We start from the raw sequence: 17,960 nt of genomic DNA, 5'->3' as shown, positions 1-17,960 counted from the left end.
GTTGGGGGTCTGGCACCTGGTTGTTTCTATGGAGATGTCATTACTCTACTTATGTATTCAATTCCAGGTAGTTTTATAGCTCAAAAATACTTAGAAAAACAGGCATGCTTCTTTTAAGATCTGACCTGTAACTTGGTCTGGTTTCATGAAGATTGAAAGGTTTAATGCAAAACTGTGAAACATTCCAGACAAAGCAATAACATCTCCAAGGAGTAAAGAATTTGACAGACCCTTCACCAGAAAAGTTGCATCATGCATCTTTAAGGATTCTGATGGGCACAAGAATAAGCACTGAACTGTCGTCCTTCTGGCTATAGGTTTACCATCCTACTACCTAAGCCACTGCCGCTCTGCTCTGACTCTTGTCTAATCTACACTTCCATTTGAACGATATTATAAAACTGTCATAGTGGCTTAGTGTGTGTCAAAGCCTGTACAAACCTGTCACACACATAGGGTCCATATGGAAGTGTATCAGGGCCATCATCCAAATAATGGCAGCACAAACAAAATGGGACATCTGGATGCTCAGAGCCATGCACATATGCAAATCTTGAATGTTCGTATGCAGCTCCATAATTGGACATGAATACTAATGCATGCAGGATACTCCACATGTGAATGACAATGGGGTACACACACAGCAGATTCATGTACAGTCCATTTGTTCCATTGACCGCCGCTCTATAATAAAGCCATATTTTACACAGAAGCACGAGCGCATCAGTCACCGTTTGTCACGCCTGGTACAGCTGTGACCACGGGGAGAATGGAGGGACTTAGAGCAGCCAGTGTGGTCCACAGTGTGCGCTATGAGGAAAGAGCTGGAGTCCGATGTATGTGAGAATGGCTACTGCGTGTTGTGTTATTTTGGAAAGGAGGGGTTGTTGTTTTTGGATGAATAAAAAAGAATGCTTGAAGTAGAGAGCAATGTTTTTTGCATGCCTGACGCCAACACCCAGAGCAGCGGCTGGCCGATAAGATCTGCCGATATTTTTGGGCAGCCGATTTTGATGATTTTCCTCAAATTATGTCATTTTAAACTCACCCACAGACCTTTTTTTTTTTTTTTTTTACCACAAACCTTTAAGAGAGCAGTGTACCACATTTAGTGCGGTTTTCTTTTCGTATTAAAGTAAAATGAAGCTTTGTGTGTATGTTTTTAGGGAGCAAACCGTCCAAAACAAAATATCATCCTGTCCTAGAGATTTAGGCCAAAATGCAAAAAAGTCCAAATATCAGCCAACCAATATATGGCACTATCTCTTATTTGAAGTACAACTACGTAAAAGATAGATAGAGATAGAAAATTAGTGCTTTAAATGTCGTTCAAAATGGTCTTTTGTGTGTTTTAACTTTTTACGTACTATGCAACTGCAGCCTGAATGGAAAAAAAGTTGTTTATGTAGTAAGTGCCAATTAAGAAAATATAAATCAGGTCTAAAATAGGACTGCACCATTGCCTAAATTTTGTAGTACAATTACTACAGTCCCATGTTGGAAAGCCTGCTCAACCATAGTATTGTATATTACTTTCATGAGCCTGTGATTGGGTTGAAGAAATGAATCCAAGCAAATCCCATCTATCCTGATCAAAACTACTTTGTACTTTATGAAACCAGGGTTACATAAACTATTGCACCAAGCTGAACATTATGCAATTCAATTCCTTCTAAATGGCCTAAATGAAGTCCTAGCTCACCTTATGTGCCTGTGCATCTATTCTGTGTATTCCAGAAATAAAGAAAAGAACTAACCAAGCAGTAAATCCAGCCATTCAGGTTCTTCTAATTAAACCTGTGTATTGTGTGACTGTGGAACAGACAGGGATCGATGCTGCCGTTTGCTTTGGTCATGACCCCCACTCTGTCTTTCTAAAAAACTAAAAACGTGCATAGTTGACCCGGTGCTTATAGCTCCCACTTCAGAGGAAAGAACCAGAGAGACAAGAATGAGTCGCCGTGGAGACAAGAGGAAAGGCTTCATGTTGACATATCGGCAAATGTATGGTTATAGCTGTGAGCTCTCATTGGCGCTGCTGAGCTTTTCAATGGCTTTGCGAGTATTTATGATGTGCAATTGCTGTTCTATGGTTTCTATTCTTATCTATGAGCCCAGAGCAAACAGAGACAATAAACGTTTGTGTAATATCGGTTTAATTGAAATAATAGTGCCATAAAATTAAGCAGGCTTTGGATAGCAAATTAAGATGAAATTATCATCAGTTTATTTTCCAGCATAGAATAATTAGCAAGTGCATTGAGGTTAAAACTATGCCCATACTATACTATTATCTGAACTATGTTAAAATGTTGTTTCCTCATCGCAAACATACTTGAAGTTTTTTCATTTACACATGTTTCGCACACAATCCTGCATATTTAGGCTGAGTTCTTCTCTCAAGCAAAAAATTGTTCCACCTTGTGATGTCATGCAGCGATACAGGAAGTGCTCCACTGTGTTTTAAAACTCAATACACCTTCATTAGAATCATTTGGATGCTTTCAGCTTTGGAATTGTCAATCTCTACTGTACAAATGAAGAAAGTAGCTGCTGAAACTTGACCACTATCTGACATCACAAGGTGGAACAGAGCATTTTGAGCTTTGGAGATGTAGACAGAGTACTAAAAGCATTATTCAAACATGTGTGAATGAAAACAAAACACAACTCTGGGTATGTTTTTTGTTGAGGTAACAACATTCTAACATGCTGTCTTTATTTATATATATTTTTTTTTCGTATGTTTTTTGCTCTTGTTGGTAGTTGATATTGAATACCAAATTGAGAGCATTTAATCAAATCGTCTGCACTGATTGTTGTAATTATAACACTTCTGGATATCTGGAATGAACACACTTTAATTCAATAAGGACTTTCAATGTGGTGTTCTCATTTGGGCAAGAGGCAAGTACCGGTAGTAGCAGTTGTAATGGTGTGTGTTTTAAAGGAGCCATTATGATCATTAGCAGGCCCTCTCTCTCTCTCCTCCTCATGTCTAATGACCTCTCTCTCTCCAGAGACTGTGTCCTGATGTGCACTGCAGCTGGGAAACTGCAGGGACAAATCAAATGCTACTTTGTTACTTCAGTGTCTGTGACGGCTGTTTTTATTTACCAAATATCTTGTGTGTTAAGTGTTCAGTTAGAGGTTAATTTAGAGGCTCTAATAATAATAATTGTATTGTTGAGTTATTTCTAATGTTGCACTGAATTAGATGTAATTCAGTGTGTGAAGAATTTTTTTTTTTTTATTTAATATTAAAATTACAAACTTCTCTAATCTAAACTACACTTTATTATTATATACATATTATATTATTATATACACATTATCCACCAAATACTGCATTTTTATTATCCGAATGTTTTGGACAAATGACTAACAGACTAAATTTAATGTCAGTATTTATAAAATTTGGATTTCTGATTCCTTCTTCCTTGTTAATGGTTTATATAGAAGTTTATCAAAATTAAACTTTTTATGTCAAAACAAATTTGAAGATTGCTGCCATAGTGTGTAGTAGTGATGTGACGTTCATGAACAAGTTGGCTCTTTTGAACAGATGGATTTGGGTCTGGGTTTTAAAAGAACAAAATCTTTTTGTTCCAATTTTTATGCATTTTTACACTGAACACTGAACCAACACAAGAATCAGCCCAGAAGAGTAGGCAGCACCAGTGGGACACCAGCTTTGTGCAAAATAAAACAAATTCAGCATCATAATGACAGTTAGTTTTTCAATTATTAGTACTGAAGTGCAACATTTTATTTTATTTATTTTTTTTTTCATCATTCACTCACTCCCACTCTCAGTTTGAACCATTTTAAACAAAAGTGGTCACTTATCTCTCCGTGATTAGTTTGTAGATAAAATTAGTTCTCACATTTGCTTCTGTTATACAAAAAAAAAAAGTCAAAGAGCCAAGTCTTTTGAATGGATCTTTGACATGAACACATCCAAAACATTTGGATTCCACAAAGGAGCAGAAAGTCCCATCACTAATGTGTAGGCAGCATCCCTTTTTAAATACATGTTTGGATGTATTTTTTTCTCTTGAAAGATGTGTCTCCTATTTCTAAAGTACTGACACGTGCATTTGACCCTGATTTAAAGGTGTACAGTCAACATTTCTCTTGCTTTTAACTCCCAAACATCTTGTGTTTACAATTGCCGACCTACCTCTAGTGTATTTGCCTACAGTTTATCAGCTCAGCAGGTCAAACCCTGGTCTCATATTGGCAAAGTAAACTCCCGGTGCGGCCCTCATTCCCTGTGGGCACGGGAGCAGATGCAGAGCGCGCTGAAAATTGAAACAGTGCTCTCTCATAATTCCGTGACAGTGAAATGAAACGCTATCTGCAGAAAGCAATCAGACTGGCAAATTACCTTTTCTTTGGGGGGGACGCAGTTTGCAGATCGGCGCATTGTCCCGTTCTGTCTGAGCATCCCGGTGTTTGCATTTCAGATCCGGCCTCAGTAATGAGCGGCTGAGTGCTGGAGCAGGGCTGATTTATTGCATGGGTGCCCAAAAGGAAGCTATAGGAGCGTCTGTCAGGGAGATGTCAGTTAGATGGGAATACCTGTGAAGTAAAGGTGTAATTTCTCATTGAAAAGATCAAATATTTCCTTTCAGCTTAAATATTTTTGGACATGATGGCACCTCAGACATTTTTAAGAATAATATTTTAAAATTGTAGTTATAGAATATTCATTTTTCATGTATTTTCTGTACAGAGCCAATTCAGATTAATTATGTTAATGTTTCCAAATAATTCCTTTCATTTTAGCTTTTCCCCTTCAAGTCACAACAGCCTAACCTGGCTCACACCAGATTGATTTGTGTGTCACTCTGAATTGAGTTCTACACATTATCAATCTGAAACGGCTCTCGCTGAAAGCCATCATAAAATGCGGAACGTCATGATGTCTTGAATCTGATTGGTTGAAAAATCAATCTTTTGTTACATCCATTTGAGAGAAAAGCACAGACATCTTCCCTGTCCACAAATGCACAAAGCTCTTCGCTCTGCTCATTTTTCACAAACCAAATATTCTGTATTGACGCTAAAATAGGCTGGTTCATTGGGGCACTTTGGCTTGTGCACAAACCTCAGTGCTGCTCTGTGATTAGTGAGCCAAGATAGATTCTCATGAGTTTGGGAACTCACTAACATCGCAAGAATCAATCTTGCTGTGCAACGCATCATTTTTCTGTGATTTTTTTTTTTAAACATTGGATTTGTCTTTATTTGTCCTTTTTTCCAGAAATCACAGGTTCTTCTTGACACATTTAAGCATGTTTTGGAACATAGTTGCTTTACATATAAAAAAACATTCCATTCTAAGCTTGAGGATGAACTAACTAAATATCTGCTTCACAAATCAAGCATTTACTCCCTAACTACCTGGTTTTAGTTCATGTTTGGGGAAAGCATTTGGGAAAACATTGGGGGGGGGAAAAAAAATGTACATTTTATATTTTGCTATTTAAATCAAGAAGTAATGTTGCAGTATTTTTTGCAGTATCAACTGTTTGTATCATCTATGGGGCATTTTTATGAAGGAAAGTTGAATAGAGATACTAGTCAAATTAATAGAAACTGCAGTTAGAAAGGCTCAGGTATTTGAACTTATAACTAAAATCAACTTCTAAAATCAATTACTGAGAATAAAGAAGTCAAATTGTCCTGAAACTGTAAAAGGCAAGAAAAGCAGAAATCATGTTGATGGACAGCTTTATTCAGTACAACATAGAGGCTGTATTTTAAACCTATGCGTCCTTGAACAAGACATCCAATCCCAATGGTGTTGAGAGCTTTTTTATAGCTATTTCCTTATGGCGATCAATAATGTATCACATGGATCCGCAGTTCATTCACAAGGGCAGAGATCACACAGGTTTGGTAATGTATCCGCCACTCAAAATGGCCGACACACAATCCCACATTCTTAGACTTTTCATGACTCAACACCTTTATGGGAACTCACTGGCCCACTGCAGCTCATCCAATTAGACGCAAGGCTCTTTCTATGTCAGGATATTTTTGTATTTTATTTTCAGGCATTCTGGCATGGACAAAGCCTTGGAGAGTATAACTGGCTTCTTATACAGTACATTGTGTAGTAAATGCAGGTCAAGGGCAAAAGCATTGTAATGTAAGTCCCTTTGTGTTGTTGCTAAGCGTTCCTCTGTGACCAGTGCAGGGCAGTTCTTATCCAGCTTATTGATGTGTGCTGCTGTGTGAGCTACAGTGACACTGGGGTGCACATGGACTGCAGATCTAACACACTGCTGGATCCTATTGTACAATCCAGCTATTTTTATTTCATATGGGAAAAATCCTCTTTTAGGGATTATTATAAAGTTAGTATGCGGTGAGGGTCTCAGCAGTCCAAGAGAGTGTGATTTAATGCAAGATCCATATCTTTTGAAGCAGATGGGTCGGGAAGGGCATCTGGTCTGAAACTACAGTAACAACTAATGACAAATCACTTTGCAAATGATTACAGACTGTAGAATATATTCCTAAACTTTTGAGACTGAAAACCCTCAAAACTAACCATGCAACGCATCCACTCTGCAAACTGCTGCAAATGACGATCACATCAAATGTCATAAGGTTTAATAAATTAAGGTCACCTCATGTCTCACAACCCCTACTTTGGAAACTACTGGTATAACTTATTGTATCATAATTCATTCCCATTCAACTATTAGCAATTCCTGCCCAGGCAATTTGTTATACTTTCTGAAATAACTGTCTTCACCATTGGCCATAAGTGGCTAAACCTTGTTGCCAAAACCTGACACTTCCCTCACCTTGCTTTGTATGGATGTGGTGTGTGTGTGTGTGAATGATTGGTAGTTGAAGGGGCCGATGGTATAGATTGGTAGCCTTGCTTCCATCAGTCTGCCCCAGGGCTGCTGTGGCTACAGTGGTAGCTTACTATGACGAATGAATGAATGAATAATGCGCAAAAACTGTAAAGCAACTTTGAGCATCTGAAAAGTGCTATATGAAAAAAAATGCCATATGAAACAAATGCATTATTATTACTAGATTATTATTATTATTATTATTATTATTATTATTATTAGTAGTAGTAGTAGTAGTAGTAGTAGTAGTAGTAGTAGTAGTAGTAGTAGTAGTAGTAGTATTAGTATTAGTATTAGTATTAGTATTAGGTTTTGTGGCTAACCAACACACTGCAGTGCCTCTAACCATACCAAAAAGTTCCTGGGTGTGAAGTCTGAGTGACATATAAGGAGTGTATCGCAATTACCTTCTCCAAAGCTATTGTTCTATCTCCTTGTTCGTGGTTAATTGAATCCTGAATTGTTCCTCTTCCTCTCCTCTGCCTCACCGTCTGTCTCTCAAACTCCTTCCACAGCTGTGCCACTGTGATTAATGGCAGCTATTCATTAACTTGATCAACCACTTTAGCCGAGATTATTAATCAGATGCTTATTTAAATGTCACAGCCAAGTGCAAGGGAAGCAGAGAGGCCACTGGGAAATTGAGTTTGGTGCTTTGCTCGCTTGTATGCTGTTCGCGGATATCTTATTAATTCACACTCAATTGTATTTTGGTGGAGCCAAGTCACAAAAGTCCATAATAATCTACAATTTGTTTAGTTATTAGAGGTACATCTCCAGACATTTCTATTCAGTTTTCTCAAAATGGCATTTGGCACCGTGCAGCCAAACACTGCTAATAAGAGGGCCATTTGTTTTGCTTTTGCTTATTTTTACCGGAACAAATTGGTAATGAACATTTCTGTCGGGCTGCCAGACCGAATTACCTTTGGTGCTCTTGAAGTATTATAAACACATTTCGGAAGCAACTTGACAAGTAAATTTGCAGTGGCATTTGCAAGCTGCTCGTGTTTACTTCTGGGGGCCGTTTAACCCAATAAAACAACAAGTGCGAGATTCGCAAATCAAACAAAACATTATGACTACTGACATGTAAAGTGAAGAAGAGAATATCTCCTGTTTTCCCCAGCCAAGTAAATGTTAGAATAAAAGGATTTGGAGGAGTTTGTTAGAGAATAAACTGGTGGTCATAAACTTTTGCTTTTGATTGGTGTAGATATGACCACACCTCTGATGGACAACTGCAGATCATGCAGCACTTTTTTTTCATCAGTACTAAAATGACCGAATGCTACACATATCACCGATTAAGACAATTAAATGTAAGAATGAAGTACAGAGCAGTGTGCTCTGTCTACCACGGACACAGGATTTGATCACCAAAATGGCGTCTTGAAAATAAACAAATTAAAGATTCCTCAAATATGTATTAATCACTCCCAATACAACTTCTGGTGAGGGGAAAACTCTGAAGTTGATTTTGCATAATAGATCTTCTTTAACCATTTAGAGGGTGCATATTGTGCATTTTCCAGGTCTATTTAGTACCATTAGAGGCATTACCATTGCTTTTTCATGTATATAACTTAATGCTCTATGGTATGCATTTGATACCAGAAATGTACTCTTAAAGTATGCACTCTCAAACAAGAAGGAAAGACTTAATTATGATGGATTACTGAATCATGTGTGAATCAAAACAACTCCAGGTGCCTTTCTTCATGATGGACAATGTGTTAACATGGTTAAAAGCACAGAGGAGAGGTGCAGTATATTCTGGGGACTTCCATTTTACCTATTGCAAATTAAATAGTAAGTAACTTCATGTAGCAATGAGAGGCAAGGTCTCTTGAGAATGTGTCCTGAACTATTGTGTTCAAGGGTTCTCTGAGGACAGCGCAAGCAGCACAATGCACAGAATAACATCAGAGAAAGCTGAATTTACAGAAATAACAAATATATGGCTATATGGACATTATGGACTATAAAGGAAACTGCAACTGCAAAAAATGTTATGATTTGTCTAAAGTGAAGGCAGTGACACCACATAGCATGACTGAGGCAGTCATGCTATGTGATATGATGTAATGGTCAGGATTAGACACTCTGGATTAGTTGAAAGCCAACAAAATGTGAAGTAAATTTTCGTTAAATAAATTTAGAAGTAACAGCTGCATGAACACTTTCCCTGGGGAGATTTAGTTTGTTTTGTTCTTGAGTAACCCATGACAACTGCACATGGAATTCCTGCTCCATATTTGACTGAATTTTGATTAATTTGTCTTGTTTGTTTGCTACAACATTAATATGTGGGGTATTCCATCAAGTCATTCAGCAAGTCCAGTCTTATCATGAAACCGTAATCTGAAACTAGGTCCTTCTCCAGGTTTAAGCCTCAAGTCTTTCCATGAAATAACACTGAGTCTGTGCTTTAGTCGCCCTCTGAAATGAGAACCTGGAATTACATAATCAGCCCGTTCTAGTCAGGTCAGAAAAACAATATCCAGACTATTACAGTAACAATTCAATAAACTAAAGTAATTCTAGAAAAGTGCTTAAATTAGCCAAAATGCGGATCCAATTGTTAAGCCATGAATGGATGGCATGGCTCAACGCCTGCACAGGGGCTGGTGCACAGAAGTGAGTGGACAGGAGGTGGCAACAAAAGGGAAAATAACACAAGTTCCATCAATATTTGAACAAGGTGCAGCCATGTTAGACTTTCTAACTCGGACTCTGAAATGTTCTCAGAATTTCTGAGTAAATCCCAAGATCGCCCATTGCAGTCATCATATAAAAGAACAGAACTTGGAAATCCATGCTCCAACTGCGACTGGAACGCACCATGACTCCAAGTGTGGCGTGGTGTGGTGCAGTTTGGGTTTGGGATTTCAGTTAATCTACGTATCTCTGTTTTATGTTATTAATGCAGATTTAGACTTAAAATAAGACAAACAAACTGCACTGAAGCTCCCTTTTTTTGGATCCTCACCCATAGGTTGAGAAACCCTGTTTTAAGACAGCTTCCATATCCATGTGCATGTGAAAACTTCTTCAAACTGAGAAGGATATACAGTGATATTGTGTCGCGACAAATACAGTGGATTTGGATTTATTTGCCAAACTTCAGACCATGTCGCTGTAGGCCTTCTCTGTGCGGATGCAGTAGCATGAAAGTTTGGGTTCTGTTTTTGCTCATAGTTTCGTCTTGGTCTTCTTCTGGGCTTTTAAAAAAGAGGAGCAAGTCTATGTGCACTATGCACATGGAGGGCAGAGAGGGAAATGGCAAAGAGAGCAGTGCACTTACATGAGGCACACAGAGGGATTTTTTTTTAAAGTTGAAACTGCAGTGTCTGGTGCTCACTACAGATTTGTGCCTTGTCAAACTAAGCGAAAAGGCTGTAATGGACAACATTTGACACCGGGAAATTCCCCAATTAGTGAAGCGATATGTTTTAAATCCAGCCTAAGAAAACTCCAACCTGTGGAGACAGACTTTCCCCTGCAATATTTTTTTTTCCAAATAGCCCTGTAAACAGCAGACTTGGCAACTGTGCTCAGGCAACATGTGATTGAAAAGTCATAAAAGTCTTTTAACAGAAGTGTGTGAGTGAATGGGCTGAAACTGTGTTTTAAAATAATCTTGACAGTTAGCCTGGTCCCGACCAGCTCTGAACGGTTCCTGTGTGCCTGTTACTGTGTGCAACTTTGTGCCAACTCAGGTTAGCCATGTTGGTGGAACAGAACTGAAGATTTGATCAGCCTGGATTGTCTAAATAAAACAGGCTTTGGCTTAATCTTGGTTCATATCAAGAGGCACCCCATTTTCTACAGTTACACAACCCCAACAAATGGCATTTTCTTAACAACATACAAATAGACACCATTATGTTGCATTCCATATAATATTTAAATTGTATTGCTATTTTAGATTTAAGTTTTTTTGTTTTTTTTTGTTTTGTTTAAACCTCTGAAGATGTTGGGGGTAAGTTGAGACATCCATAAATTCTCAGTTGTCATGCCCCTGAAATGGTCCATGCTTTTGTGATTCATCAATCATGTTATCAATCTGTCTAATTGATCATATTGATTTATCTAGAAGGGCAGAGAAGGAGAGGCTGTGATGGATGATTGAAACTAGTGGGGCTTGCTGATTGAAATTCAGGAGCAGCTCTGTAAAAAAGAGGTCAGAGGTCATACATGATACATTTATGGGTTTCTCGCAGCTTCCACGTGCTAGCCCTTTGTTGCAATTTCTAGACTGGATCTATCAGAGGCGTACGGCGTGTATGGGAGTCCTGTGAGGATGTGTAGCCTTGGGATTGAATGGGTTAAGTGATGCCAAAGCCCAATAATAAATCTCTCATTGGAGCAGCACATGTGACCTGAAGGTCGCTGTTTCATTAAGTGTCTTCCACTTTGATTTTGTCATCGCTCATGTGACGTCTGCTGCCTGTCTTCTATAGGAGGAACAGACCTTATTTAGCAGAAAAAAATGCATGTAATATATAGAAGTCAAGGTGTTTCAAGGTTAACTCCTCCATAACTACTCCACGTACGCTACTCAATGATTTTTTACTAACTGAACTTAAAGCTTCAGTACTTAAATTTGACTAATAAAGTTTCTTCGGGACCCCCAGGAAGATTAAATTATGTTTCTCTGTCATCATGTTTGATCTCCCAAACTTCTGAGATACGCCTGGGTCTTAAGTGGTTTCAAGAAAAATGCCCTCAGTCCGGTAGTTAATTTCCAACTAGCATCTAGGTGGGTCTTCTCCTCCTCGAGCTCTTCTGGCTGTGATATTTGTTGGTTGATTGGTGGTGGCTCATTGAAACTCACACCATCTTCATCAATCTCAACTGATTGCCTGGATATGTACCCTGTATACAGTGAGCTGCATTGGTTTGGTGTTGAAGGCATCTCTTTGTCCTCTTGGTTGGCATTGTTGGACATCTTGTGAGGGTCTCTGGAGGGTTTTCTGAACCAGGCCCATAATGTCTTTGGCCCATTTTACATAGTCTCACTTGGGTTTGTCCTCAAGTGATTGAATGAAGAGGTTTTTCGCTAGGTTCAGAATTCCCATCCTGTCCATGAAATCAGGGAAATTGTGGCAGGTATGTCCAGATCAAATCTTCCAGTGGGCCTGCTCAGTCCCGATGGCACCATTTGTGTGTGTTCTTTTCTGATGTAGATTCCAGTAGATTCCAGAAGTCCTCCAAGTTGCAGTCCAGCATCTCAAACACTGTACATGTGTTATCATTCCTTTCAAATGTGTTAATAAATCAATTTGACAACATCAGGGTCCAGCTGTTGGACGTGGTGGAGGATTGTGAGCTCTCTCTGCAGGGAATATTGTCCCTCCTTCTTGAGGAATTTGTGGGTTTGAGACAGTGCAGCCCTTGTCCAAAAACCCCTTCACCGAGCATCTCTAGGATGCAGTAGTCCTGCAGGTAATGTGGCAGTTTTACTTCAGACATTTTCTCATTTGTTATATGAGCTTGTGTCATGTGGGTGTTCTCTACAGTTTGTTTAGATGACTGTTTAACCTGACTCTCATTCACGATTCACGATCCTAACTTAACTTGGAATTGTATGTTATTATTTTAAACCACATGCTCTGTTGATCTTTCTGCATAATCAAATAATGACTTTTGACTGTACTGACTCTTGGAATTTGTTTAGGAACAAAACAAGTTAGGCTCACTGCACTGAATATATCCTCCAGACCACCTAATGATGTTCAATGCTCTAAACAGTATGTTCTTGAGTGTAAGTCTTCTCTGTAGTTACTTCTGTAGCTGTTCAAGGCCAAGGCTGTTTGTATTTCTGAATTACTCAATCCTCCCCACACACCACTTTACAGATTGAGTTGTTGGAGCCAGAGAAAGCAGTAGTTAATCAGTAGTGAATCTTAAGGGGATCTGTGTGGTGCTCTGTAAGCACCTCCTCCAATACTTACTCTTCACTTTCACTTTGTTCTCCTTCATTGCAGTGAGGTTTCCAATTAAGTAATAAACAACCTCCTCTTTTTTACACAAAGTCAATGTCAGTGGTGATTTATTTTGTTCTAGAAAGCACCTGGAACCTACCCAGTCAGAAAACGGCAAAATTCAATTGCTGCATTTAGATAAAATGTTCAGTGTACTTCATAGTATTTCATCTTAATTTATGTTTAGAATTCTCATCATGTCTGGATTTTTTGTACAATGACAATAAAATCGAATCGAATTTCCAACATAGAAGTTAAATATCATTAAGGGTAATCTCTTGAATTCAGATTTACATGACCAGTAAACATATTGGAATAAAACGGCCTTGTCCTGTCCAGTTCAATATTGGTGCTGTGTTCTTTTAGTATTACTGTACTTTTATTCAAGTGGTGTTATGTGTTTTGCTCTATCTGCAGGCTAAGTCCAGACATTAAAATGGGCCATCTGCAGACAGAAGAGTGTGACATTTAGAAGCGTTCCTGCTGTGCAATCAGACCTGTTTTTTTCTCACTGAGCTCAGTCAGAGGTCTGAGGCTCCATTCAACAACCCACAATCACCCTAATGTGGGACCCTTTCCTCTACAAGATGTCTCCTTAAAAACAGGGGCTTACAACTCAAAGTGGATCTCTTACTGCGCCTTAGGAATAAAATGGGAGCTGCTTTATTGTACTCAGGCCCATAATGTTACCCATCTGGTTTTAGTTAGATGGTTTGCTGGATTTAAGAGCATTCCAAAATAACACACCAAGCTATTTTTAACATTTGCATTTCTAATCCTGTTTACGTATTTGATGAACAACTATATTTTTCTGAATCTAGTTCTTGCCATTGAAGACACAGATCTGGCTTCAATGTATTCCTGTATTACTCAAGTCTATTATAGGAACTTTTGGGGAAAAAAGTTGCATTACGTGAAGTTTCTGGCGTCTTCCATCTGCGTATTTCCAGTAGCTTTGTCTGAATTTGTCTGAATTTTTCTATAGTATTAAAGAGGGGTATTTTACTTCAATAGGGTATTAATTGCTAACACATAACATATTTAGGTCACTATTTTACCTTTTATTGTTTTGCTGAAAACAACATACAGTATGAATATGTTTTGTTAGTTGGTTGTTCATTTTCGTTAACGCGCTGAGCCCCCCTCCTTGTCCAGTGTTAAATTTGCATAGTACTTCCCCTTTGCCTGTAACGGAATAAATGCCAGATATATGCTTTTTATTACTAAAACAATTCCTTGAAAAACACATTCCTCTTGTAAGGGAGGCCACGTCTCTACAGAGCTCATATATTTAATGCCATACTGTGGTCCTCCTGGCAAAACAATAACACCTCAAGATATCACAAGCAGGTGGTGTATCCTCCTCAAAAGCTTTAATGCATCTTTAAAGCAGCAAAAGTCTCCATGGAGAATGTTTTGAAGTATGGTTTTAACTTCTATGGAATCATGTGATGTGACAGGTGATTTCTGTCTCCAGAAAGTTACATACTGTACCTTTAAATATCAATACTGCAGGGAATGGGACAACAGTTTGAATGCTCTACTTATTTTGCTGTGTCTTGCTTATCCACTTACTGGAACCACAATTGATTTATTTTACTTTAGAATTAAGTTGAGGTAACTTTTGTGTTTCTCTGCAATTATCTTTAACAGAATAGCTATAGACTTTTGTCTTGTATCTGAAATCTGCTCTGTTATTTTGACCTACCTACCCAATCACACAAACAAACCGATTATGAGTTTGAAGTCATCTGAGCCATTGTACTGAATCCGTGGAGACACACAAAGCCTTGTAATGACTCACAAGCAAGAGAGTGGTAACACGCCTCACAGAGACTGGCTCTGTTGATGTAATTTACAGCAATGTTAAACAAAATACATGCTTAAACCCTTACTTTGAGCAAGTTCAGAGAAAAATAATTTTCTTGGGGTGGGTTTATGTTAGATTTTTTTAGTCAATATCAAGACAAAGCCATACAAAATGCCTGAAGAAATAGATGTTTTGGTAATGTCCCACTGTTACCTGTTACAGTGTACTTTTGAAGCAAATTGCAGTTATTCAAAGTCCTACAAATGTATAGATAATTATAAAATACCACCACTAAACTCCCAGCTCTATGATAGAAATACTTACTCCACAAATTAACCGCTACACTGCCTTCTGAGTGTGATTTGTGAGTTAAAAATAAATATTGTGTTCTTGTGTGTTTCAGATCCAGACTTCTCTGACCTGGGCGTCCCACCACCTCTGCCCTGTAGGTATACTTCTCTATCTATCATTCTGTCTCTCCTCCTCTCTTTCTCTCTCTTCCTGTTTGGGGATTTGAACACATGTTTTGTGTTTATGGTTGGTTGGTTGTGTGTGTTTGTGTTTGTGCATGTGTGTTATGTGTGTTATGTGTGTTATGTGTGTGTGTTATATGTGTGTTTTGCAGCGTGTCAGTATGATATGGTGGGACCAGAGGGGATAGTGGAGTCACATCAGATCACCAGAGATGGGAAGGCTGGTGCCACTGAGGCTGTGGACTGTAAATGGTACATCCGAGCGCCGCCTAGGTCCAAGGTAAGCCATGGCTCATATTTATTATTCACTTATAATAATGATAATGTAGCAACAACTTTGTGTAAATATATAGAGTTATATAGTATTGTCACAATACAAAAATTTCAAACTCGATTTCGATACCAAGGAATGTTCTTGATACTCAATACTGATTCCAATACTGATACTATAATGGTAATAAAAACAAACTCTAACTCAATGCAAACTTAATAGAATGTGATTTTCTACATTAAATCGTAGTAATTTACCATCTCTTTTATATTACCATTACGATCTGTGTAATCTCTGTGTAAATGTGCAGGTATGTTCAAGAGTAGCACATAGGTGTAGTCTGTGTCAGTGTTTCTCAAAGACATATATACATATACATATACATCTCCACACACACACACCCTCCTCACTGTTTCTCAATGCACTGAGTGAAACGCTGACTAGTGTTTTTGTTTAAAACTTGAGTAATTCTAATTGTTCAAAGAGACACGATCACTCAGTCAACAATAAAATATCCTCATTAATGTTCCATAATGGTCAAATCCACCTTTATTTTGTGATTTACGTCTATTGACTTGGGTTGTAAAGATTTTCTAAGGATATGGGTCCCTTGAAAAAAAGAACAAACACTGGTCTATGTGGTCTTATACATGTTCTGATACAGCTCATGAGCATTCTAAAGCTATAAAGGTTCATTTCTGTCCTGTCAATTTCACGTATCACCAGAACAAGCTTTGCAATAAATGGACAATATTGTAGTACTGGACTGGTGTGAAACCTGTGAATGAATTTTACTTCTTATAGTGAATATAAAAGCAATAGTAAAACAATGTTGCAGTTAAACTTAGTATTTATGAGTAGTTCTTCCACATCTGACCTAACTTGAATATTTACTTCATAATTTATTTCATAATGTGTATTCCTGGGTTCTAAATGATTCAAAGCAATAACAGCATCCTGCCTGCTGTCTTTTCCAGGGGGAGACTTGTTCCCTGTTTGGGTCAGATGGATCACACTAGGGTTTACACAGGGTCAACTTCTTTTTTTTAATCAGTGAGGTGTTGCCAAGAGGAATAGAGGGATATTACAGTGAGGACAAGAGAGAGGAAGAGAGAGAGAGTGAGGAGAAGGAGGGAGGGAGGAGCGGTGGAGGGGGAGAGTTAGTCCTGATGAAATAGTGCTGCTATTCACTCTGACCCTAAGGCCGACCCCACAATGCATTTGTTTTCTGTACAAGTGTTTCCCATGTATCCCGGAATAAATGTTAGAGCTACAAGATAATATACCATCCTAAGGTGAAAATGGCAATAAGTAAACATGTATTTAAATATTTACACAAGTTATAGTACAGTGTGGAACTTTAAAGAATAGTATTTTGTAGAAATAGGACACAGCAATGAGAAAACCAAAATAACTTATTCATAGGTTTCAGCTTCCTATTTCTAAGTAATATTTTATGGACTTTGCCCATTCAAAAAATATAAGATTTACTTTTGAGTTGTTAGTTACCATAGAAACGGTGCTTTTCTCACCCATGTATAAGCTAGTAACTAAACTGGAAGGTGAATGAAGGGAGGGAGAATAAAAAAAAATTTTTCCCCCAAAAGATTTCACATATCTGGTAGTGGGATGTAGATTGTCCACACATGCCAGATTTTTGCCCCTGTGTTTTTTACTCTTGTTCCACCTCTATACAAGCTTCAGTTCCAAAAAAGCAGTTCTACAATTACAGCAAAATTATAAACTAGAATAAATTCAAAAAAATACAGAATGAGGCCAAACTTGTAAACTAAACAGCACATTTTTAATTTAAAATAATTTCAAAATCTTGTCTTGTCCTGCTCTCTTGGACCAAATATTGTAATGTGTTGTTTTTTTATTATTATTAATTTATTGATTTTTGGACGATTTTATGTGAAAATTGTGTTTAAAAAGTGTAAAAAGGGTCCCTATTACCTTATTTTCTGATCCATGTTATAATATTGTTTTCTCATCAAAAGCATATTTGGAGTTGTGTCTTGTTTCATTCACACATGTTTAACGCACAAACTTGCATATTTAGGTTTAGAGTTTTTCTCTCAAACAGAAAAAAATCTGTTCCACCTTGTGATGTCATGTGGTAATACAAGAAGTGCTTTACTGTGTTTTTAAACTCCATACACCTTCACTAGAATCATATGGATAATTTCAGCCAGGGAATTTCCAAACTCCCCTGAACAAAAGGTAAAAAGTTGCTGTTAACGTGAAAACCGCTTCATGGGTTAAGACTGGTTTATGGTCCGATGTCAAATCTACACAGATGTGCTGTCCAGTTTTCCAACGCACATGAAACCCAATCAGAGAGCTTGCGGTGTTTGCCATGCTGTGGACGTCCACCTCGGCCAAAAAGTTGACTCTGAATGCAGTTGCTCTGATTGGTTGATCCACAAAGACTATACAGACAACTGATTATAAACAGCTCAAAGCAGCTAAGGGTTGGCACAGAAATGTCTGCATATGAGCCTGATGCGATTGGTTACAGCCACAGTACACAAA

The 17,960-nt window shown here is 38.1% G+C and overlaps 1 protein-coding gene across 1 annotated transcript in view; it reads left to right on the top strand.

Annotated features, from left to right (window-relative positions):
- Nucleotides 1–17,960, top strand: part of neto1l (neuropilin (NRP) and tolloid (TLL)-like 1, like) — an 83,199-nt gene that overhangs the window by 42,381 nt on the left and 22,858 nt on the right. The window contains exons 6-7 of the mRNA XM_020925755.2: nucleotides 15,085–15,126; nucleotides 15,307–15,434. Of these exons, the coding sequence (XP_020781414.1) occupies nucleotides 15,085–15,126; nucleotides 15,307–15,434 (170 nt within the window). The remainder of the gene's footprint in view (nucleotides 1–15,084; nucleotides 15,127–15,306; nucleotides 15,435–17,960) is intronic.

Source organism: Boleophthalmus pectinirostris, unplaced genomic scaffold (genome assembly GCF_026225935.1).
Source record: "Boleophthalmus pectinirostris isolate CB_2022bp ecotype Guang Dong unplaced genomic scaffold, ASM2622593v1 HiC_scaffold_15, whole genome shotgun sequence".
Lineage (NCBI taxonomy): Eukaryota > Metazoa > Chordata > Actinopteri > Gobiiformes > Gobiidae > Boleophthalmus > Boleophthalmus pectinirostris.
The sequence above is the reverse complement of the archived record's forward strand: the minus strand, read 5'-3'. Positions and strand labels throughout refer to the sequence as shown.